The sequence below is a fragment of the Alligator mississippiensis genome, chromosome 14 (genome assembly GCF_030867095.1).
Source record: "Alligator mississippiensis isolate rAllMis1 chromosome 14, rAllMis1, whole genome shotgun sequence".
NCBI classification, from domain to species: Eukaryota; Metazoa; Chordata; order Crocodylia; family Alligatoridae; genus Alligator; species Alligator mississippiensis.
This window is the reverse complement of record NC_081837.1, coordinates 32,202,383-32,226,127: the sequence shown is the minus strand read 5'-3', so window position 1 is coordinate 32,226,127 and position 23,745 is coordinate 32,202,383. Positions and strand designations below refer to the sequence as shown.

At 50.4% G+C, this 23,745-nt stretch overlaps 1 protein-coding gene across 1 annotated transcript in view; it reads right to left on the bottom strand.

Annotated features, from left to right (window-relative positions):
• CACNA1S (calcium voltage-gated channel subunit alpha1 S) overlaps positions 1-23,745 on the bottom strand; it is a 91,825-nt gene that overhangs the window by 16,221 nt on the left and 51,859 nt on the right. The window contains exons 20-32 of the mRNA XM_019492602.2: positions 23,286-23,392; positions 20,036-20,123; positions 19,579-19,686; positions 18,395-18,447; positions 17,049-17,195; positions 16,528-16,729; positions 15,226-15,384; positions 14,098-14,208; positions 13,231-13,314; positions 3,236-3,364; positions 2,128-2,193; positions 1,458-1,549; positions 622-781 (exon numbers count right to left, since the gene is read on the bottom strand). Coding sequence (XP_019348147.2) covers positions 622-781; positions 1,458-1,549; positions 2,128-2,193; positions 3,236-3,364; positions 13,231-13,314; positions 14,098-14,208; positions 15,226-15,384; positions 16,528-16,729; positions 17,049-17,195; positions 18,395-18,447; positions 19,579-19,686; positions 20,036-20,123; positions 23,286-23,392 — 1,506 coding nt within the window. The remainder of the gene's footprint in view (positions 1-621; positions 782-1,457; positions 1,550-2,127; positions 2,194-3,235; positions 3,365-13,230; positions 13,315-14,097; positions 14,209-15,225; positions 15,385-16,527; positions 16,730-17,048; positions 17,196-18,394; positions 18,448-19,578; positions 19,687-20,035; positions 20,124-23,285; positions 23,393-23,745) is intronic.

Below are 23,745 nucleotides of genomic sequence, written 5' to 3'. Positions count from 1 at the left end.
CAGATGGAGTCTGAAGTGAGTGTCGTGTTAGCAGGGCTGGGTCCAGAGCAGGTGGGTAGAGGAACCTCCTGGGGCTAGCAGGGTTTGTGGCTAACACCTTGCAGGAAAAAGGTCTTAGCAGTGTGGGTTCCCTCCCCTTGCCCTCTCCCAGATGGCATCTGATGCTTGTCCTTAGTTTATATGACAGTGCATTCATCTCAACCCCGCCAGCTTGAGGTTGTGTGACTCAGTAGTTTGACAGCATTGCACTGTGTGGTCCTCTGGAAGACTAGAGGGCAAGGAACCATTTGCAGGGGCTCTGTACCTCCCTGGAGCCCTGGTTTATCATGAGGCAGACTCCCAAGGTTGGGGGACAACACCCCAGGATCACTGATGAATAGAGCAGCACTGATACTTTGCTTCCCAGCCTTCTTTCTGCCCCTGGGGAAAATACGGGAGGTTGGCTTCACAATGCAGAACGTGCTGGACTCTCTCATCTAGCCTGGAGCTGCTGAGATGGGCTGGGTGTGCTAAGGAACAGCTAATGGAGATACAGCTTTGGGACAAGCTCCAAGATCTATCCTCAGTGGTCCGTGACAATGGCCCAGCCAGGCCATAGGGATTCACAATAAAGAAACATACCAGGAAGGCACACAGCATGTAGAAGCTGATGAAATAGAAGTAGGCAAAGCCGGTGCCACAAGTGTACTCTTCTCCTGGGGCGTAGTCGGACTCTGGGTCACACAGCTTCCCGTAGCTGGCGGCCAGCAGGATCTCTTGCCAGGCCTCTCCTGTTGCACACCTACCAAAAGAGGGAGCATCAGCTGGGGTCTGTAGGGGACGGCTGCCCTAGCAAGGCAGGGGGTGACAAGCCCTCAGGAAGGGAGTGTGGACTAATGATTACAGCAGGCACTGGAAATCAATACTGTTGGGAAGTATGGGCCAGAGCTTACAGGAGGCCACTGGGAATCAGGACCACAGGGATCCAGCCCCAGATGTGGCAGGGTAGAGGCATGCAGTGGTTAGAGCAGACCCCTGAGCCAGGACCCCTGGGCTGTGCCTGCAGTTCTGGGAGGGGAAGGGAGTCTTCTCGAAGAGTCAGAAAATTTGTTTTGGGTCATATGAGATGTTTTGTTCAGGCCAGATTGAAACGTTTCACTTGGAGCTTTTTCTTTTTAATTTAGCTGGTGACAAAACTGACGTAGATTTAGAAACCAATGGCTACCTCAGATAGGAACAGCAAATGGCTTAAATTGTTTACTAGTTTTTCTTTTCTTTTTTTTTTTTTTAAGGAAACAATCCAGCCAAGTCAACACAAATTCTCTGAATGCTTCTGTTGACCTGATTGGACATTGTGGGGTGAAAAACAATGTACATGTCCCTCGGGTCTACTCCGGATTAGCGAACGCAGGGTCTGGGTGAGCAGAGAGGTCAGACATGGAGCAGTGGCTTGAAAAGGGGACTGCCACCCCACAGACCTGAAGAGCAGCAACACGGCTTGGGGGAAGGTCTGGAAGTTGTTGTTCCGGTTGATTTGGGTCCCATCCACCATGGCAACTTTCCCAAACATCTGTGAATCACACTGTCAGGCTCAAGCCGCCCTGCACAGAAATGCCCAGCCATAGGCAGCCTCTCTGCCCTGTAAACCCATAAGCTTCCCCTCTGCTCCTGATTGCTAGTGAAGTTACTTGGCTTCAGTGTTTCCTCTGGAACCCAAAGGATGTATTGAGATTCAATGGGGGATGGATGTCCAGATTCCCTTAGGCAAGTGCCTTGGAAAGCCACAGCGTGCCCTACAGATACCCTCCTGCGTGCTGCATCCAGACAGCCCCTTTCCATTCAGCATCCCAAAACACAGCCAGGGAGCATGCAAAACAGGGAGGCCCTGCAGACCAGGCACGGTGTCAGACACCAACAGCTCTGTGGTCATTCCTAGCTCTGCCACTGACTCACCCTGACAAGCTAGAGGAGTTTGACCTCTCTTGGTTTGAGGATTGAGGATAAAACTGTGCTCTCCCCCATGGGCCCCCAGAAGGGGACCTTCACAGAGCTGCCCTCTTACCCTGCTTCCCTGAAGCACTATAAAACTCAGATGCTGCCTCCCCCAGCCCTCACCAGCCACAGGCCCACCTTGTCTCCATTGCCTACCTGCATCCCAATCACAGCGTAGATGAAAAACAGCATCACGATCAGCAACGCCACATAGGGCAGGGCCTATGAGACAAAGCAAAAAGTCCAGGATTCTCATGCAATGCCAGCCTGGCAGCAAGGTGAGAGGCAGGGGCAGATCCAGGCAGGTGCAGTGGTGCAGTTATACCCCCCGCTTCAATTCCTGGCACACCCAAAGTTTAAAAATACCTGCCTGCCAACGAAAGCAGTATTTCTATCCAGGGAGCACTGAGGCTTACGCCTTCATGGCACTTCATGGCTCACCACCATCTAGCTGAGTCCTTCTAAATGCTTCATTCCCCAGGTATTAACCACCCTCTCTCCTTTTTCAAGTCTTAATGTGCCCCTAATCGAGTTCTCTCTTTTCTGCCATTCTGCTGTGTGCTGCTGGCTCCTGGTAATGGAATTCCTATTTCACAGCCCTGCAGACTGTTTTTAACTCTAGCTAGAAGTGTTAACTCAGGTGTACATCAGCTCCGGTAAGAAACTTTCAGCGAAGCATTGGATGCACAACCAAGATGCTCAAAAAGACAAGAGTTGTTCTATGAATCTGAAAGAGAGATGCACATTGAATTTTAATGACTACAGGACTAATGAAACAACAGCTTTTGATTATTTTTTTGCCTAATTTGTTGTGTTTTTATACATAATAAATGATATAGCAAATCAATGCACATTCCAGTAAAGTTTTTTTTTGCTTCAATCTTAAACTGAATTATGTAGCCCTAGGCTCCTAGAATATTAGAAGAACCTCTAGTTTCTTTTTAACTGGAGAAACATAGCTATTATGTTTTATGTGATGCTTGACCATACTACCTGCACCCCTTTTTCAAAATCCTTGATCTGCCCATGGTGAGAAGGGTGACCTATCCTCACCAAAGCATCCACTTAACCAAATGTGTAACATATAATCGTGATAAATCAAGGACTGCCTCCCATTATAGTGACTGGTCCAAAATAAGGTTAACTGTCTGCTCCTGGTGCCTGCTGCCAGCACTCCTCTGGGTTAAGCAGGAGTGATTTGGTAGTGACAGTGCCAGATTTAGAGCCTGTTGCTGGCCCATGCTGTGGGCTGTCCCCTACATACCTGGAAGGACTTGATAAAGGTCCAGAGAAGGGTCCTGACTCCTTCCCCTCGGCTCAGCAGCTTCACCAACCTCAACACTCGGAAAAGCCGGAAGAAGGTGATGGAAACACGGGAGTTGTCCTCAGAGTCCTGTGGGCAAAGCATATCTCTTAGCCAGTCAGTGGGAGCACATGGAAGGAGCAGGGCAGGCCATGGGGAGAAAGGCTCCTGGGAGACACGCTGTGCTCTCCATGGCTGCTCACCCGCATGGAGGATCCTCTGTCACGTGTAGTCAGTGGAGTTTCTTCCCTAGTTCTACCCACAATGTTCACCGCTACAGCTACATAGCTCAGAGCTATCCTAAGGCTACGAGCCTGCTCATTATCTGCAGTCAATCAGTCCTGTTAGCTGGGAAGCACTGGGCCAGCTTAGAGCAAAATGCCTGCAGCGGTGAGAGTTAGGGAGCACCATGCAATTCAGTAGATGCCAGCTGGGGAGATCCAAAAGGACAACCAACTCCCCTGCCCTCCTGCCCAGCTCCCCCATCACTGACTGTGACAGTGAGCCTTCCTCACCCACTTCACTCCTGCTTTGCTGGGGAATCCGGTTCAAACTGCACCACAGGTCTTAGGGCCACCTGCCTGCACCCAGGGACATGGGACTACAAAGGGCCTCCTGAGCCCGTGATTCCAGTCCCATTATTTGGTATTTTAAAAATAAGGTGGGTCAAGACTTGTCTTAGGTCCAGAACCTTGATGGTAGGTTGGCACATGGCTCCTTTTAAGGATCTAGGGCTAAGCAACTTAGTGCCATGGAGTCCCACACAGGGGTCATGCTCCTAAGACACTAAGACAGGTTAGAAAACCCCGCTTTAGTCCACCAGTGTGGAAGTGAAACAGATGCTAGTGCTGTCTCTCTGAAGCCCAGAAATGCTGTGTCCTCTGGGAGTGCCCCCCTAGAGAAGCAGACAGAGGTGCTGCCACACTGCTGTGAATAAATTCAGTGATGAAACACCTGGGATCCCACCCTGCAGAGAACCAAGACTTGGTAACTGAAGCAATGTCTTCCTCGCTCAGCTACTGAGATGGCTCAAAAAGCTTTTGAGCTGTGGCTGTTCCTGAGTGATCTAAACTCAGATGAGGACACAAATGCAAACCCTATCAAACAGACCTCTCGCCTCAGGCCACTGCCCTTGCCCCACCTGGCTCCAGCTCTGCCATATATGCCTTTGAGGCCTGATTTGGGGGGTGGGGGGCAGGATAAAGCACCTCTTGAAATAAACTCATAAACCTCTCTCAAGATACATTAACACGGGCCGTCAAACCACACGGATACTGGGAGAGCACAGCTTGCACCATTCAGGCCACCCACCATACACATCCTGAACTGTCCAAGTAAGTAGTGGCTACACAGGTGTTCTGAATTGGGCCAGTGACAGCACATAACATCAGCACAGATGTGCAAGTGCCCCAGGGTCTAGAGCCCTTCCACCAACTTGCCAGCCTGCAAGGGTTTCTCTGCCTTTTGGCTGCTGACAAGCCTAAAACAACATGCCCCCAGGCTCCTGGCCTCTGCCTATCAACAGATCAACTACTGCTGAGGGCAACTTAGGTTGTGCTCCAGGATCCCAAGCTGGACAGGGAAGGCGGGATCTATACGGCCCCAAATACTGCCTGGCTGGGACAGACGCTAACCTCCTGCTGGAAAAGGAGCAGTGTTCAAGCAATGTGTCTCTGCAATGGCTCTAGTTACTACTGAGAGACGTTAGGACCAAAGAGTTAGTGTCGTCCTACAAAGAGTTAGGACAAAAGACCCGATACAAAATAAAGTTGTGTGGATGAGACAGTGAGCAAGTATGGCTTCGGTCCTGTCTGTGCACAGCCAGGTGTGATCCTAGTCAAATCCTAGTCTCAGGCCTTGTTGGCTTGAGTTCGATTATTTCATGGAATGGGGATGGAGAGAAAGAAAGGAAGAAAAAAAGAAAGAAGGTGCAAAAAGGGTCAGCAAGGCAGGTGGGTGGATGGATGGATGACGTCAAATCACAACGTGGGGTAACAGGATCTCCACCAGGTCAGGCATGTTTTAGGTTAGGATAGCAGCCCCTTGGTGTCTTAAACTCCCGGCTCCCTCTGCTGTAGTTACCCAGCGTCTTTGCAGAGCAGCTCTCTGTATTCACAACATGCAATCCACACGCACAGCAGCTGAGTGCAGGGGAGAAACACCATGGGAAGGGAATAAAAAGAGGGCCACCGCAAGCACATGCAGCTGATATTTACAATGCTATTACAGCCTCCGCTTAGGCAGTACAGTCCGCCACTGGAAGCAAGAACAGTCTGTCGAGAAAACAAGAGAGTCAGCAAGAGGAACTGTCACAACCAGTGAGGCAGGAAATGAAAGAGAGAGAGAGAGAGAGAGACAGCAGCAGAAAGAGAGAGAGAGAAATGGGTAGATTAGAGAAAGAGACACAGACACAGATGCAGACTTTCAGAGAAAAGAGTAAGATGAAAATTGGAGAAAGTGAGGGAGAGGGATGGGGAGGGAAGACAATGAGGCAACAGGGGCAGGGTGGCCCTCAATTACTGTGTCAACTAAGGTGACCCTATTTCAATCCTGACTGGTCCCAGCAGTGGTCTGGGGAAGACCTGCAGAGCAGTGTCTCAATGCACAGTTCTAAAGTTAGACCATTTGGCTGGGGACAGACATTACACATAAACCAGTTTAAAAAGTGATCAGAAACTGATTTAAACCTGTAACAGTGCACATAAACCAGTTTCAAAACAGCCCAAACCAGTTTATGCTATGTCTGTCCCAGACTAGAGGAAACATTTAAAAAAGCATGTATGCGAGTTCAGATCCTACAGATCCAATAGCATCCTGCAGTGCAGCATAGAAATGCCTGAGGTAGCTTTAAATGAGAAGCAGTGCAAAGTACCCAGCATAGGGCTTATTTAAAGCTAGCGGGGGTACCGTTACGCTACAGTCCACATGGCAGACACATTGCCCTCTGTCAAAGAGGTGTTTAATGACACATCCTTGTTTACGCCAGACAGTTGTATCACTTCAACCACACTGGTACAGCTATTGCAGTGCACACACCTGTGGTGCAGTCAGTTTTACTGGTACAGCTGAATCCTAATTCTTGGCAGCATTAGATTCCTTGTCCCCTGCAAAGATGAGGATCGGCTTAGTATCCTTATACAGAGCCACAGCAATCAGCTGCACGGGATGGCTGAGATGCTCCAGCTGAGTGGAGAAGTGGTGTCCCTTGGAATAAAAGCCACAGCAAACAGCTGTGCAGCCCATCCTTCATTTGGGCAACCCCTGGGAATTAAGCAGATTGAAAACCACCCAGAGTAAACCACCCAAGTTCTATTGTATAAAGATGCTTTGAACAGATACAGCTCATCCTCAAGGGTAAAAGAAAGAATTGCTCTGGTGTAAAGCATCTTTCCTCACATACAAACTTCTCAATCCTTATAATGGCTGGGCTTTCAGGGGTAGATTAACCTGGTGCTCCAAACTAGCCTGCATTTGAAAATAAGACATGCTCCTATGTCACCTAGGCTTGAGTCTATGACAGACTTAACCCACTCTGAGCCTTCTGGACAGGCCAGGACGTATGGTACATCTAATCAATAAATAAAACCTAGGCTCTCACTTGGGTGTAGCCCAAGGACATAGGCCGCTAAACCATTTGAATGACCATAAACCTTCAGTGCTTTCCCACAGTTCCTTGCTTGTGCCCATCAGGACACAGAAGGTCTCCCACAATTCACTGCACTGCTAAGAATCATTGGATGTACCCCCAGAAATCCTAGCACCACGCACAAGTGAATGTAGCACTATGGATGCAGGCAATGGGACACATTTGAATCTGCCTTTGCAGTATGTCTGCTCACAACCAAAGCCAAGCTGGCTGCTGACCGCTCAGGTTAACTTTCCATCTTAATTCAAGTACCAGCTTGCTTTACAGAAGGGCTCTGCAGCTCCTGCTCCTATGGTAAGGGCAGTAGAAGGGTAGCTCAATTGCCTGAGCCATTGTGGACATGTTTAGATGCTAGCTCTTGGATGTATGGATCATCTCTTAGTTGGCACATACAGTGCCTATCATGCTCGGGCTCCTGGTTCGGGGGCAGGGAGACTACAGCCATAAAACAGAAAATAAATTGTGCATTGGTAAAGAGTTAGGATCAGACTGGGGTTTGCCTATGGCCCTGAGCTCTGGGTTTGGGGTCAGGCCACTGCAAAACCAACACTGAGGAGACAAGGAACAAAGTGGAGAAATTAAGAACAGAGCCCAGGTCAGCTGCGCTGATCTGAAATCCACCAAGGACGTTAGGACAAAAGGATCTGAAATCCACCAAGACCTGCGTTCACTTAAACTAGAAGAAAAGACCCTAAAAAATTCAGGCTTTTCCATTTCCCATTGCATGTGCCTCAGCGAGTCCTGTGTCCAGCTCAAATAGCTATAGGCTTGGGGATTATGAATGTATGTGTCTGAACCACAGCACACTGAGGCTAAGGGAAAGTTTTCATTTACTCCAGCCACACCCAGACATGCCCTTCAGCACTATTAGATCTGGGTTAAATTCTCTGAAGAATTTCTTTGAAACCTCAGTTCCATTTTTAAAAGCAACTTAAAGCCAGATGTCCAAGGGTAGCCATACACTGATGATGCCAACAGGCATTTAAGGGGATTGTGTGAAGCTGTAAGCAGGTCAGGAGTCTAACTACCATTGAAATCCATGCAGCAGAGTGAGAAATCAATGGGAATTAGCTGCCTAAACTCTTTAGGTTCTTTTGAGAACCCAATTAGAGGGCTATCTGCAGCAATAGGTGCCTAAAACCCTTTAGAAATCTAGCTCTGATGTGCTAAAGTCTCAGAGATTTAGGCTCTTAAATATCTCTAGGTATGTCTACACTGTGGCAGCAGTTTGTCTCGGACAAGGTGGCCCAAGCACACCCACCCACTTACTCTCAGCAAGCAAAGTTGCAGCTCAGAAATACACCAGAGACATCTCTCTATTGCCACTCTCGAGACATCACTAGCGATCTTTACCCTCCTACCTCTGTATTTGGATGGTTCATGCAGGAACTTGATAATTTCTGAAGTGCAATTCTTCCCATTGCCTGGAGAGAGAGTTCAGTTCACTCCAGTGTAAAGGTGCCAGCTATCCGGCTTCTGCACTTAAATCTTTCTGCCAACATTGTCACAACAGGGTCAGTGAATGCCCAGGCCTCATGCTAGCACTGTGCCTTTCACACTTTGGGCCTGGTCCACAGTGCAATACAATCAAGGAGTATCTTTCCTCTGACTTTAGTGGGCACTGACCAAGTTCACAGGCTCCGATCCAGCAAAATGCTTCACATTAAGCACCTATACAGTCTCACTGAGGACAATGGCACCATTCACATGTTTGACATAAGCTTTGCTGGAGTGGGGCCTTGCAGACTACAGAAATGGCTTGCACTTTTAAGATCCACCCCTGCCCATTATACAGGACTAAACAGCAATACACAGAAACATGAGAAAGAAGGAAAGAAAGAGGAAAGGAGAGAGAAAGAAAGAAAGGACAGACTTTGCAATCCAGAGGTACAATTTTGGGGTGGGCAAGAAAATGCCCCATAAGAATCACTTTGTTCTGTGTGAAAAATTATCTCATCCCTGCCATGGGGGCTGCCTGTCTTGGCAGCACTGCTGGGACCAGGTTTGCAGGGCTTCACGAGAGTGTGCTCTCTCTAAAATTTTGCAATTCCCCTGTTGTTCAGTGCGTTTTGGCAGGAAGCAGCATTCCAGAGCAGACAAGGCTACTGATTCCAGGTGAGACAGTCATTGCAAACAAACCACCCAACGGATGCTGGTGACACTACAGAAGAAACCCACCTTCCCCATCTCTAGCGCTGACCCAGAAAAACCCAGACAGGGATACTTACCCCAGAGTGCTGAGTCTCCCCAGCTACACTCCCCTGCTCCATTAATTCTAATTCCTCTCATCTGAAACCTCCAGCACATCATCCCTAATTCTGTTCTCCTCTGGGTCTCAGCACCAGAAGCTCAAAACATGACCCTTGAATGGATAATTGTGACCACAACCACAGCTGCCAGGGGTATGTGCACACACTATGTCAAGAGAAAAACCTTCATGGGGATTCTGGGGTAATAAAATGGGCCCCCTGGGAAGACACAAAAATGTCTTGGTGGCTCATGCTGTACAGGAAGGGAGGTAGAAGGCAAAGGGTAGTTGGGGTACCCTGCTACTGGTTCTCTGAAGCCTACAGCAGAGCTATCCACTGGCCCCCCACAGGTCAGAACATTTTGTGATCAAGGAGCCCAAATGAAGTGTGAAACTAAATGACAGGACAGAGGAGAGCAGAGATCTTGGGGCAATACAGTACTCAGGCCCTGGAGCATAGTGCACACTTAGGCACCATGGCCTCTTGGTGATAGATTCATTGAATCATAGAACATTGTGGTTGGCAGGGACCTCAGGAGGTCACATCTAATCCAACCTCCTGCTCAAAGCAGGACCAGGCCCAGCTAGATCATCCCAGACAAGGCTTTGTCTACCCCAAATGCTTTACCACCCTCCTCATGAGAAAGTTTTCCTAATATCTAACCTAACCTTCCCTGCTGCAACTTGAGACCACTGCTCCTTGTTCTGTCATCTGCCATCACTGAGAACAGGCCAGCTCCATCCTCCTTGAAAGTACCCTTCAAGTAGTTGAAGGCTGTTATTAAGCCCCCTATGTCACCTCACCTCTTCTCTTCTCCAGACTAAATAAGCCCAGTTCCCTCAGCCTCTCCTCAGAAGTCATGTGCCCCAGCCTCCGAACCGTTTTCATTGCCCTCTGCTGGACTCTCTCCAATTTGTCCACATCCTTTCTGCAGCGGAGGGCCCAAAACTGGACACAGTACTCCAGATGTGGCCTCACCAATGCTGAATAGAGGGGAAGAATTGCTACCCTCAATCTGCTGGCAACACTCCTACTAATTCAGCCCAGTATACCGTCAGCCATCTTCACACCAAAGGCACACTGTTGGGTCATATTCAGCTTAGTGTCCACTGTTACCCCCAGGTCCTTTTCTACAGAGCTGCTGCTTAGCCAGTTGTTCCTCAGCCTGTCCTAGTCCATGGGATTGTTCCATCTTAAGTGCAGGACTTTGCATTTCTCCTTATTGAACCTCGTGAGATTTCTTTTGGTCCAATCCTCCTATTTTTGAGGCCTCTCTGAATCATACCCCTACCCTCCAATGTAACTACTACTCCCCCTAGCTTGGTGTCATCCAGAAACTTGCTCAGGGTGCACGCTATGCCGTCTTCCAGGTTGTTGCAGATACTGAACAAAACCAGCCCTGGGACTGACCCCTGGGGCACTCCACTTGATACCGGGTATCAACTAGACAGTGAGCTATTGATTGGGAACCCTTGAGACCGAGTATCCAGCCAGATTTCTATTCACCTTACAGTCCACTCATCCAACCTGTACTTCTTTAGTTTGCCTGCGAGAATGCTGTGGGAGACAATATCAAATTCCTTGCAAAAGTCAAGGTACACTGCATCCACTGCTATCCACACAACCACAGAGCCAGTCATCTCATCATAGAAGACAATCAGGTTGGTCAGGCATGACTTGCCCTTGGTGAATCCGTGCTGACTGTTCCCGATCACTTTCTTCTCCTCCAAGTGCTTAGAAATGGATTCCTTGAGGACCTGCTCCATAATTTTTCAAGGACTGAGGTGAGGCTGACTGATTTGTAGTTCCCCGGATCCTCCTTCCTCCCTTTCTTAAAGATAGGCACTATATTTGCCCTTTTCCTATCATCTGGGACCTCTCCCAATCGTTACGAGTTTTCAAAGATAATGGCCAGCAGCTCCGCAATCACATTGACCAACTGCCTCAGCACCCTCAGATGCATTACATCCAGCCCCATGGACTTGTACATGTCTAACTTTTCTAAATAGTCCTTAACCTGTGCATGGCTGCTCATCTCCTCCCCAAACTGTGCTGCCAGGTGCAGTAATCTGGGAGATGACTTTGCCTGTGAAGACTGAAGTAAAATAGGCATTGGGTGCTTCAGTGTTTTCCGCATCATCTGTCACTAGGCTGCCTCCCCCACCCAGTAAGGGACCCATACTTTCCCTGAGTCTGCCTTTGCAGTTCCATGATACCCACTGATTGAAATGCTGTGCCCACTGGGGTGCCCATATCTCCCCTACCACTATGGTGGTGTTTCCAAGCAATGATATGATCTGGAGCCCAGGCTTTTTTAAGGCTTAGAATTGCTGAGAAGAAAACAGTGCATTGATGCCTAAAGGTAAGGTAGAGAGCAATGCCAGCCACGGGCACAGAGTCACCCAGATGTCAGCTCAGCACTTGGTGACACTGACTCGAAGTGGCTGCTCTGCCTGGAATTCCTGAAAACAGATGTCAGCCGAAACATTAACAGGTAACACTGGGTTTTCTGTAAGCCCCATAATGCACCTCTCCTTCACCCTGGTCCACCTAGACAAGGGTGAAAAGCAGAGTGGCTTATACAGTGCTTCTCGTTAAAATACAAGTTGGTAGGGGCAGAAATCTTACTCAAGGGGCAATTTTTGTTGCTGTTACATAGGAATGGTGCAAATGAGTGAATCACAAATGGAGGAAGCATGGCTTTTGGATTCCTGCTCTCCAGAATGGGAGCATCATTCTGGGAGGTCTTTGCCATTGCAGGCATTAGCAACACCATCTCCCTTGAAGGCAAGTGGTCATGCACTCTGCCAGCCATAGGAATATGACTCATGATGGTGGCTATGTCCTGTGGAGACCTGTGGTGTATTATGGCTGGTCATCTATGCTTCAGAACAGGAAATGAGGATGACTTTCACCTCCTCTGGTCTGGGTCTTCTTGCTGATGGATCCCTCTCTGTACTGGGGTTTGGGGGAAGAGCTGACTGGGTGATGCTCAGAAACACATTAGAAAACTATTAGATGAGGCATGTAGTAGGAAGGATCAGTAGGATCACATTACTGATTAAGCTGGGGCTCTCTGCTTCTTACCCTGCTTCTAGAGCTACAGTGAGGTCTACTGAAGGCAGCACATCACCAATGTGTGTACAGAAGCAGTTTCAGTGCCAGGTGCTAGGAAGCCATGCTAGTTGTGGTCACACATCTAATTCCCAGAACACCTCTTGGAAAATGCTCCTGTTAGGGGTCTATATTCATATACCTACCTTCTCTATAGACACATAGGTGTTATAGAACATGTGGTATATAGCAAATAAACCCCAGTGTATAGTGTATAGACATGCATGCATATATGAAGTGTGCTGGGCATATGCGTGCACTGTCATATACAAAGGCACACTCTCAGCAAACACATTGAATGTGGCCTGATCCTCAGGTAGTGCCAGACAGAAGTTTCCTAGAGGGACAATAAGACAAGAGGAACCCTTTCAATGACTTCTGTGTCAGCTGTGAGCGACATGTGTCAGGTATTAGCCATCCGAGCACGTGCGAAAAGAACTTAGTCAAAGCAAGGTGCGGGCGGACTGTTTTCAAATGACGTGCTACTGAGTCAGCTCAAAGTCCTGGTTCTGATCAAGGATCAGGACAGTTTCCATTAGTTGCCCCCACCATGAAAACAGGAAAAAGGGACAGTATCAGTGTCTGGTAGGCAGTGAGGTCCACCATGTCTGTGTGATGCCTTAAGAGAAATCCTGTCAACAACTTTTAAAGAAAGAGGAAACGGTTAACCTAAGAGTCCTGACCACACTGCTGCTAGTCTCTTTCCCATCCCACGCCAAGCTTACAACTGGTCCAGCCTCCAAATTGGCACTTCATGGAGTACTGCAGCGATCCATACTTTCTGTGGGATGAAGAGTTGCTGGGATGCTGCAAAGGCGCCTTAATATCCGTATCCTGCCCTAATGCGGTATCTCTGAAAAGTCCCCATCCCCTCATCCACCTCCCACTGCTACTGGCAGTGACATTCACCCAAGATGTCCTGCTGCTGGTACCTGCCTAGCACTTACGTCTATCTCACTCAGGATGACATCAATGATGCTGCCAATAACGATGAGGAAATCAAAGACGTTCCAAGGGTCGCCAAAATAGCCCTAGGATCAAGGGAGCAAAGATAAGGATGGGGAAAAAGAAGAGAAAGAAAATGGGTAATCTCTAATGGTCAAACAGAGAGACAGTGGAAAGCAGTGAGAGATGGAGATGATTTGCACAATAAACTCCCTGCAATGGAAACCTCCCACTCCTGACTGCTTTATACCATGCCCAGTCCAAACATACACCCACTCCCCTCTGCCAGGAGAAGACTTTCTATGGGCTCAAACAGAACACACCAGTGAAGGTCAGTGATCCACTGAGGTTTGGTCTTCTGCCCCACTTGGGAAAAAAAAGGCAGGGCACCAGTGTATCAGCATCTGCCAACAACAAGTGGCCACTTGGGTTGAGATCAGCCTCCCCTTGGCATCCCACCAAGCTCTGAGCTACTTGTTGACAACAAGAGCTGGTTGAAAACTGTCCATCCATATGGCTTTTCTATGAAAAATGCCATTTTGCCCAAAACAGCATGCTTAGAAAAAAATTGCAGATTTCAGTAAGATTTCATTTAGAAAGAAAGTCAGTTAGGTGTTTTGATAACTTGGAAATATCTGAGCATCAGCTTGCCCACACATAATTTCCCAGGTTCTGAACAGCAGCCCTGGCCCATGAGACTTCAGTGGCATCTTGTGGGCATATGACTGGGTAACCTATGCTCTCTGGTGTTCCTTATTCAGAAAGGCTGGTGGTTTAGGGACACTACGTATTGGAGAAATTATGTTTCTAGTGCTTGGTGCTAGACCTTGTGCAACACACCAGACCCTAGCTCTAGTCTTAGTGTTCACCTTGGCTTTAAAGGCCATGAGCTTGACGAACATCTCCACAGTGAAGAGGATGGTGAAGGTCACGTTCAGGATGTCTGAGGCATGGTTCATCTCATCAGACTGGTTGTAATGCTGGGGAGGCAAAAGGAAATTTGTGATAGTCCCTGGGCTGTGGGAAACAGACACAGGGCTGGTCAAATAACCCTCAGGGCAAACTCAGACAGCATGGGCCTGTTGTGCACACAAGTGGAGTTAGGCACCCAGGTGTCATTCTTTTCCACCCTTCTCAATCCCTAAAAAACTGTTAAAAGTAAATGGTGAATGGGTGGGCAGGCCCTCCTCCTCCTCCTCCTCACTGCTTTGTTGTGACTCAGTCTTCAGGGAAGAGGAGGGTGCATTACCAGAAGCATAACGGAGGGGAACAACCAGGGCAGCAGCCCTAGGTGCCACTTTGTGCAGGGGACACAAATATAGCCACCACCACAGAGCTACCTCTATGTGTTAGGAATGTAGAATGGGTTTTCAGGGACTTGAAAGGGGTGGGATAGGACTGCAGGTCCCCTTAGACACCCAACAAGTGGAAAAGAACCGGGCCTGATGTGTCCCTGCATGCACAGTTCTGGAGCTGACATGAAAGGCTGAGAGCAACATATTAGCTGAGGTTTCTTGTGGGGAACAGGAAAGAAGGAAGCAAACGAGGCGATATTGCCTCCTATACATCCAGTTCTGTTATTGCCCCTCAATCCTGACTCACAATCCTCTCTGCTAACTCAACCCTGGGTTCCCCCCACGCCCCCAGCTCTGTCAGTGACCCTCAGTCCCAACCTGCAAGTATCCCAAACCTGGGCCCTCCATACACCCTGGTCAGCTGATGCCAGTCATTCATCACCAGCAGCACCTGCTTTTCCACATGGGAGGCCTTCACTGAACAGAGACCACTAGTTTTGCTGGATTCCACACCAGGACCCACTCTCCAGAAGGAACAGAGGAGTGCCCTGGCCCTACTCCAACCCACATCTCATTCCCATTGCTTGTTGACCTATTGCCAAAAACAGAGTGGCCACAGAAACCCACCCACCCCCATGCCCTGCAGCCAGTAGACCAAGAGCCATTACCCCATGGCTGGGCATTAGATAAGCTCATCCTTACCTGCATGCCCAGGCAGATGGTATTCAGTAGGATCAGAAAGAACATGAGGTACTCGAAGTAGGAGGAGGTCACCACGTACCAGATCTGGTATTGATAGGGGTTCTTGGGGATGTAGCGTCTCAGTGGCCGGGCTTTCAGCGCATACTGCACACACTGGCGCTGTGGGGGGGAAGAGGAAGAAGGGGGAGGAGTGAAGGCTATGGTGCCGTGCACTGGGCAGTGCTGCCAAAAAGTGGCCTGGCAGCCTCCCTGGGAACCACTGCTGGCACTGCCCTCTTGGGGCACTTTTGCTCTGCCTGCCGCAGGTCACCAGAGGGATCTCCGGAGAACGGGGCTAGGCCACAGGCTTCTGGCATGTGACCATACTTTGTCACCCAGTCACACAGTGCCCTGTAGCATCAGGGCACCATGTACTGAAGCAGCAGCAGCCCTATCTGCAGCCTCTGGGCTTTTTACTGGCTTCCCCTCCAGACACTGACCTGGCAGGACTCTGCTTGGTGTAGGAAACCTGAGCTGACTGCAGTCCAAGGCAGGAATGTGCAGCTGCTCTGGGCAGCTGGGCCACGTTCTAGCTTCTCCTGGGTTGGGGAGAAGGCTCAAGGAGAGCCTGAATCCTGCATGCCAGGGTGCCGTGGGCTGAGGAAAGCTGGCACCATGAGCAATGGGGTGTGGCCCAGACCCCACCCTCCCTCCTACCTACAGCACAAGGCCAGGAAAAGCAATAGCAGGAGCACCTGCAGTGGTCTCTGAAGGGATCTGTCCATATCTGCCCTAGTCTGGAGGGCTGCTGCCAATCACTGACTCCTTGCAGGGCCCCTCCACAGCCCAAGGATCCACAGCCTCCACCGTCCCCCAGCCAGGTGTGCCACATTGCTTGCATGTGGCTCTCAAGTAATGCATGAGCTACACAGTAACTCACACCTCCTGGATGATGGGACTGTCCCGGGGTCTGGCCAAGCCTGGACCTTGCAGTGCATAGTCAGGGTGACAGAGGGCAGCCAAGGCCACAGGAGGGCATGTAAAATCTGTGGGCACCTGGGTTTCAGTTTTATAGCTTGAAATTCCTGAGCCTACATTGCCACCCTCACCTGCTGGGCAACCCTGGCATTTGCCTACCCTGTGCCCTCCACACTTCCCAGAGCCCTGACCACTCTGCTCCAGCTGCTTTCACAACAGGATTGCTTATCTTGAGCCTGGTAATTAACTCCCACACTCCTGCCTCCCCTCCCCTCTCCCCCTGCCCCTGGCTCTGGCCCAGCTAGCATGGCCCACTCCCACACCAGAACCCAGGTGTCCCTGTACCTGGTTCTTGTCCAGCTCGCAGTTCTTGTACTCGCTCTCACCCTGCTCCTGGAAGGTGACAATAACAAAGCCCACAAAGATGTTCATCATGAAGAAGGCAATAAGGATGATGTAGATGATGAAGAAGATGGCCATCTCCACCCGGTAGTTATAGATGGGGCCCATGTCCTCAGTGTGAGTGTCGATGGCCTTGTACAGCAGCCTGTGGGGGTCAACAGAGAGCCCCCAGCTTAACAGGGTGGGTGACGGCACGACCCTTCCTCCATAACAGACACAAAGACCTTTGAGGAGGCTATGGTCCAGCTGGCACAGGCCAGGCAAGACATTCCAGCCAGCAGCTCCCCCTTGGCCCCTTGGGAGCACTACCATGCTCCCTAAGATGGGGACCTCTCTGTGCCCCTCACTCCCACTTTTGGCATTATCAAGAGGAGTGGCAATGCCAGAGAGGCCTGCAAATCTCCTCCATGCAGTGTGATACTCATCCCAGGCCCCCATGCCACCCTCACCCCAGCCAGACTCACTGTGGCCAGCCCTCAAATGTCGAGACTGTGAAGAGGGACATCATGGCCGAGAGGACATTGTCAAAGTGGAAGTCATTGTGCTGCCACTCACGCTGCTCCAGCTGAATCTGCGTGGGGTCGCCGTCCACGTACGTGATGAAAGACCCTCTGCAAGGGGAGAGGGCACATACTGAGGTGGGGGACCTGCCTACCTTCTCACCCTACCTAGGTAATGGCCTTTTGATTTCAGATTGACTATGGCTGAGGTGCCCACAGGTGAGCAGAGTGAAACCAGGCCCCTGGAATCACTCTTGATTTGGACATAGGTGAATGGGAGTAATTAAGTTCTTAAACTGTCCATATAACTCCAGCTCACATGTATGCACACACACACACACTGAGGTCTCCCTGCTCTGACCACTGTATCCCATACCTTATCACAGTGTGCAAGTTAAGGTCACACTGGGAATCCCAACACATGCACCAGGAGGGACAGAGAACCCAGCTCCGCATCCCTCAGCCAAGACCAGCCCAGCCAGCCTGCACAGCTCCATGTCACACAAATCCCAGGTAACCAGACCTTTGCGGAGTGAGTCAAGGTATTTGTTTTCCCCAGTCCTGTTCATTAGCACAAGGGCTAGAGACCATGTACAGGGGACTCTAGCCCTGCTGCAGCACTGCCAGGACAAATCAGCTGGGCCTGCTTCCTGCCTCTCCAGGACAGCCTGGCTTTGGCTGTGGCTAGAGGCAAGACAGAAGACAGCCCGGATCCACAGCAGCATAGGCTCTGTTGGACTATCCTCCGTGTGGTTTAAGAGCCAGACTCCATCTTGCCTGAAGATGTTCATCACTGGCCTCAGCTGCCCATGACCTAGAGCAGTGGAGCTCACACTTTTGGCCCCACCAGGTAGGTGAATGGTGTGGGGCTGGTCCATGAGCTGGATGAGGCCCCAAGCTGCTGCTGCCCAGCGGGGCAGAGATAGCATGGGGCCTTATCCCACCTGGCCAGGATTGGGCTCTGGGGACCCCACTCTGCTACCACCCAGCCAAGATCAGGCCCCATGCTGCCCTGTGTGCCTGATATGGCATGCAAGACCACAACCCATGGATCAATGAGGAACCCCAGGGGCTGGATCTGGCTTGCTTACTGGGGGTTGAGCAACCATGTCCTAGAGCAAAGTGCCCAGCATGGTGGGGGATGCCATGTACTGGGGCAGTTTTCTGGGCTCGTGATCCTGGGCACAAGCTGGCAGGGGCCCCACCATGCAAGTGCTCTCTACCTGCCCCCTGCCATGAAATGTGCTTCATGCCAAAGGGTGCTCTGGCTGCGTAGTGCGTACAGGGACAAGATGGCGTGACATGCCTACCTGCATTCTTTCTCGGTTATCTTCGACGGGTCTGTACAGCTGTTAAACTTCCCCTGCAGTTAACCAGACAGCACGAGACAAAGCAATATTACTGGTAGCACAGTGAGGGGCAGACAACTGGGGCACCCTGTAGAGGGGACACGAGTATGACAGCCACCACCTCTGTCAGCCCAGGCCCTGCTGCTGGTGGTGCAGACCCTGGTAGTTATGCCTCTGGATCTGACTGAGTATTTTCAGGGGCCTGATTAATAGCCCTGGGAACAAGACCTTCTGCTTATGCCACTGGTGACTACACTGCAAGTCTCACAGAGTCCTGCCATCATGCCCAGTCCTGACCTACTGGGACCATATGGAAGAGGTTGGCCTCGGTGGTCCATGCACATATGAGCCTGGCAGCACCAGGACCAGGGGGCACCAGGCCTCAGTGTGTCTTTTGTCTGATACGTGAGCTAAGACCCGCCAAACTTATCTCATGCATAGGCCAAAGGAGGGAAAAAAAGACAATGGAAGATAAAAAATAACAGGAGGCTTTAACAAACAACAGTCCTGCTTGGCTGCCAGGGTTATGTGGCAGGGCATCATTCATCATCCTGCTGGACTGTACGGTCTCTCCTCATCCCAGCTGGGACCTTAGCGAGCTTAGTTTAGGACCCTGGCCATGTTGCACCTGCACTTCCTTAGCTCCCAGTGACAATGACACCCTCTAGGAAGCTGCTTGGGCATGCAAGGTGAATCTCCTGCTGCAGGGAGAGTTACCACTTTCCATCTAAATAATCCAGAGCTCTGTACAAAGGAGTGTCAGCAGCACTGACCTTGCTTGGGAGATGGAAACTACTGGGGGGGAAGGGACTGGCCTATGGGTACCCAGCTGCTTAGTGTCACGACTGGGAAGAGCCCCTGCATACAGCTGCCTTTTCCAGGCAGAGCAATAGATGAAGCAGCCCTGTTCCAACTGCAGTGTGCTGTGGCTCTAAGGTTTCTCCTGAGAGGCTCTGGTGGGAGGAGGGACTCAGCTCAGACCGTGGCCTGCTTTTTTTTCTCAGGGTGGGAGAATGCTCTTTCTTAAGAATTAGGAATGAAAGTCCCATCCTGGAGCTTCCCTGGTTGGGGATCACTGCAGATCTCCCGGGATGGGGAGGTGGGCTGAGGAGCACACCTACACTCTAGGCAGAAGGGGTTCTCACCTTGAAGAGCTGCACCCCAATGCAGGCAAACATGAACTGCAGCAAGGTGGTGACTATCACAATGTTGCCAATGGTTTTGATGGCCACGAACACGCACTGGACCACATGCTACAGCAAAAGAGGACAAAAAATTGATGGACTGTGCCTGCAGCATCGCAACCCATGTGGGACTAGCCCCATGGACCAGCTGCAAATGTGTGTGTACCAAGCATCAGACTACCTTCCCCTTCCCAGACACTCAGCAAAACACCCAAGTGAGAGTCAAATTGCATAACCCACACCCCTAGGAAGCACAGGCAAGAAAGCACAGGCAGGATCCTGGCTCCATGGATTTCGTTTCCAGATCTCAAGGTCTACACTTCATGTAGTGTCACACTCAGTCCAAGTGCCATTGCCATGTGACCATGCCTGGCAGCTACGTGTATTCAGAGAGCCTTTCCCCCAGCTTTGCTTTTACCTTCAGCCCCTTTGCTCTGTTAATGGCTCGCAGTGGCCGCAGGACTCTCAGTACCCTCAAAATTTTCACCACAGAAATGGTGCTGGACCTGGAGTCAGCAGGCAAGGAGGAGAAGAGAGGGGTTATTCAGCTGGTGGCACAGGCAGAAAAATCAGCTGGTCCCCTCCCTGTCTTCAGGGCTTCATCATGTACCTCCTATCACACTACTGGGGGCATGATGCATTTCAGAGGCAGGATCACATGCTGGGTTTTGCTGCAAGGGGACCAGGAGCAGTCTGACAGGGAGAGCAAAATTGCAGGCCAGAGTCAGCTTGGTGTGCACTAGGGGGGGACAGCCATCCATCTCAGTGGACAGAGATCCCGGGGACAGTCCATCCTGACACAAATGGACCTCAGAGCACTCCCCAGTGTTACATGAACTTTGCCACTCTGCCCCTTGGTGGTGCAAGCAGTAGCTACTTGCTCTGTTTTACAGATGAAGGGAAAAGGCACATTCTGTGCTGAGGCAAAGCTGGACCAAGATCCTGACTTCACAGGGGTGAATCCTACCCATCAGCGCACAGGGAGGAGTGGGACTGAGGAGCCCTGAAGAAAGCCAGGGAAGTGGGAGAAGGCAAGCTCAGATTTTAGTGGGTGCTTGCTGCTGGATCCTTGTCTACACAATGCATGGGCTACCCTCTCTCACCCCTGTTTTCAGAGGCTACTTGTTTCCCCCTCTCAATAATGCAGCCAGATAATTTTATTGCAGTGAACTCTGTGAATGCTACAGCAAGGGTAATCTGCCAGCACCCATGCTTCAGGAGGTTTACACCAGGACTAGAAGGAAATAATAATAATAGAATTCAACATAAGACGGCGAGTGGGTAAGGTAACTAGTAGGGTGAAAGTGCTAGACTTTAGGAAAGCTGATCTCAATGAACTCAGGCGATTAGTCAAGGACACACTGCAGAGTAGGAGTTTTGAAGGGATGGGAGCCCAAGAAGGGTGGCTGTGCCTTAAGGAAACCATCCTTCGGGCACAAAGCAAGATGATCCCCGAGCGAGGCAAAAGACGGAAAGGGGCCAGGAGGCTTCCATGGCTGACCAGAGAAATCCAGGGCAGCCTAAGGGCCAAAAGGGGAGCACATAAAAAGTGGAAACAAGGTGGGATCACTAAAGATAAATATACCTCCTCTGCTTGTGCTTGTAGGGAGGAAGTTAGACGGGCCAAAGCTACCATGGAGCTGAGGATGGCAACCCAAGTAAAAGACAACAAGAAATTGTTTTTTAGATATATAGGGAGTAAAAGGAAGACCCAGGGAGGAATAGGACCCCTGCTAAATGGGCAGAAACAATTGGTGATGGACAGGGGGGACAAGGCTGAACTCCTCAACGAGTTCTTTGCCTCAGTGTTCCTAAGCGAGGGGCACGACAAGTCTCTCACTGGGGTTGTAGAGAGGCAGCAGCAAGGCGCCAGACTTCCATACGTAGATCCTGAGGTGGTGCAGAGTCACTTGGAAGAACTGGATGCCTTTAAGTCGGCAGGCCCGGATGAGCTCCATCCGAGGGTGCTGAAGGCACTGGCCGACATCATTGCAGAGCCACTGGCGGGAATATTCGAACACTCGTGGCGCATGGGCCAAGTCCTGGAGGACTGGAAAAGGGCTAACGTGGTCCCCATTTTCAAAAAGGGGAGGAAGGAGGACCCGGGCAACTATAGGCCAGTCAGTCTCACCTCCATCCTTGGTAAAGTCTTTGAAAAAATTATCAAGGCTCACATTTGTGAGAGCCCGGCAGGGCAAATTATGCTGAGGGGAAACCAGCACGGGTTTGTGGCGGGCAGATCATGCCTGACCAATCTAGTCTCTTTCTATGACCAGGTTACGAAACGCCTGGACACAGGAGGAGGGGTGGATGTCGTATACTTAGACTTCAGGAAGGCCTTCGATACGCTATCCCACCCCATACTGGTGAACAAGTTAAGAGGCTGTGACGTGGATGACTACACAGTCCGGTGGGTGGCGAATTGGCTAGAGGGTCGCACCCAGAGAGTCGTGGTGGATGGGTCGGTCTTGACCTGGAAGGGTGTGGGCAGTGGGGTCCCGCAGGACTCGGTCCTTGGACCGATACTCTTTAATGTCTTCATCAGTGACTTGGACGAGGGAGTGAAATGTATTCTGTCCAAGTTTGCAGATGACACAAAACTATGGGGAGAAGTGGACACGCCGGAGGGCAGGGAACAGCTGCAGGCAGACCTGGACAGGTTGGACAAGTGGGCAGAAAACAACAGAATGCAGTTCAACAAGGAGAAATGCAAAGTGCTACACCTAGGGAGGAAAAATGTCCAGCACACCTACAGCCTAGGGAATGACCTGCTGGGTGGCACAGAGGTGGAAAGGGATCTTGGAGTCCTAGTGGACTCCAAGATGAACATGAGTCGGCAGTGTGACGAAGCCATCAGAAAAGCCAATGGCACTTTATCGTGCATCAGCAGATGCATGACGAATAGGTCCAGGGAGGTGATACTTCCCCTCTATCGGGAGCTGGTCAGACCGCAGTTGGAGTACTGCATGCAATTCTGGGCGCCACACTTCAAGAAGGATGCGGATAACCTGGAGAGGGTCCAGAGAAGGGAAACTCGTATGGTCAAGGGCCTGCAGACCAAGCCCTACAAGGAGAGACTAGAGAAACTGGACCTTTTCAGCCTCCGCAAGAGAAGGTTGAGAGGCGACCTTGTGGCTGCCTATAAGTTCATCACGGGGGCACAGAAGGGAATTGGTGAGTATTTATTCACCAAGGCGCCACCGGGGGTTACAAGAAACAATGGCCACAAGCTAGCAGAGAGCAGATTTAGATTGGACACTAGGAAGAACTTCTTCACAGTTCGAGTGGCCAGGGTCTGGAACGGGCTCCCAAGGGAGGTGGTGCTCTCCCCTACCCTGGGGGTCTTCAAGAGGAGGTTAGATGAGTATCTAGCTGGGGTCATCTAGACCCAGCACTCTTTCCTGCCTATGCAGGGGGTCGGACTTGATGATCTATTGAGGTCCCTTCCGACCCTAACATCTATGAATCTATGAATCTATGAAATTACAGTCCTTACTTCATCTTGCAAAGGGCACCTCTATCAGCTGCAGAATCAGGGATCTGTCCCTGCCAATGGAAGATACTAGGCTAAATGGACCCATAATTTAAGCTACATCATAGATGGCGTAGCTGCAGCTAGTGCCATCCCTTGCTGGACTAGCAGACTGGTTGCTATGGCAGATGCTTACTGAATCCCCATGGAGATGAGGGAGACAGCCACCACCAGCAGATCCAGGATGTTGAAGGAGTTCCGGCAGAAGGATCCCTTGTGGAGGAATGCTCCATATGCGGTCATCTGAAAGGGAGCAGAGGAGAGTTGAAGGGATGGGGACACATACCCTCTGCTCATGTTTTCCTTTAGTGACTCCAAAAAGAGTTCAGCTTGTAGCCCTGAAGTCATAAATCATCTCTATAGCCACTAGGTAAGCAGATCAGACAAAGCATTTCACAATGCACTGGGCCAGGGAGCCTCAGCTCCTGTCTCAGCCACCCCCACAGCACAGGGAAAGATATGGGGATTAAAAATGAATTTTGCATCAACCCCAAATGATCTGCTTTCAGATCCTTGATAAAGCTGACAACCAAAAGAAAACCCCTGTTTGTTTGGAGTCAGATAAAGCACTTCATTGTGGGATCCTCTAATTTCTT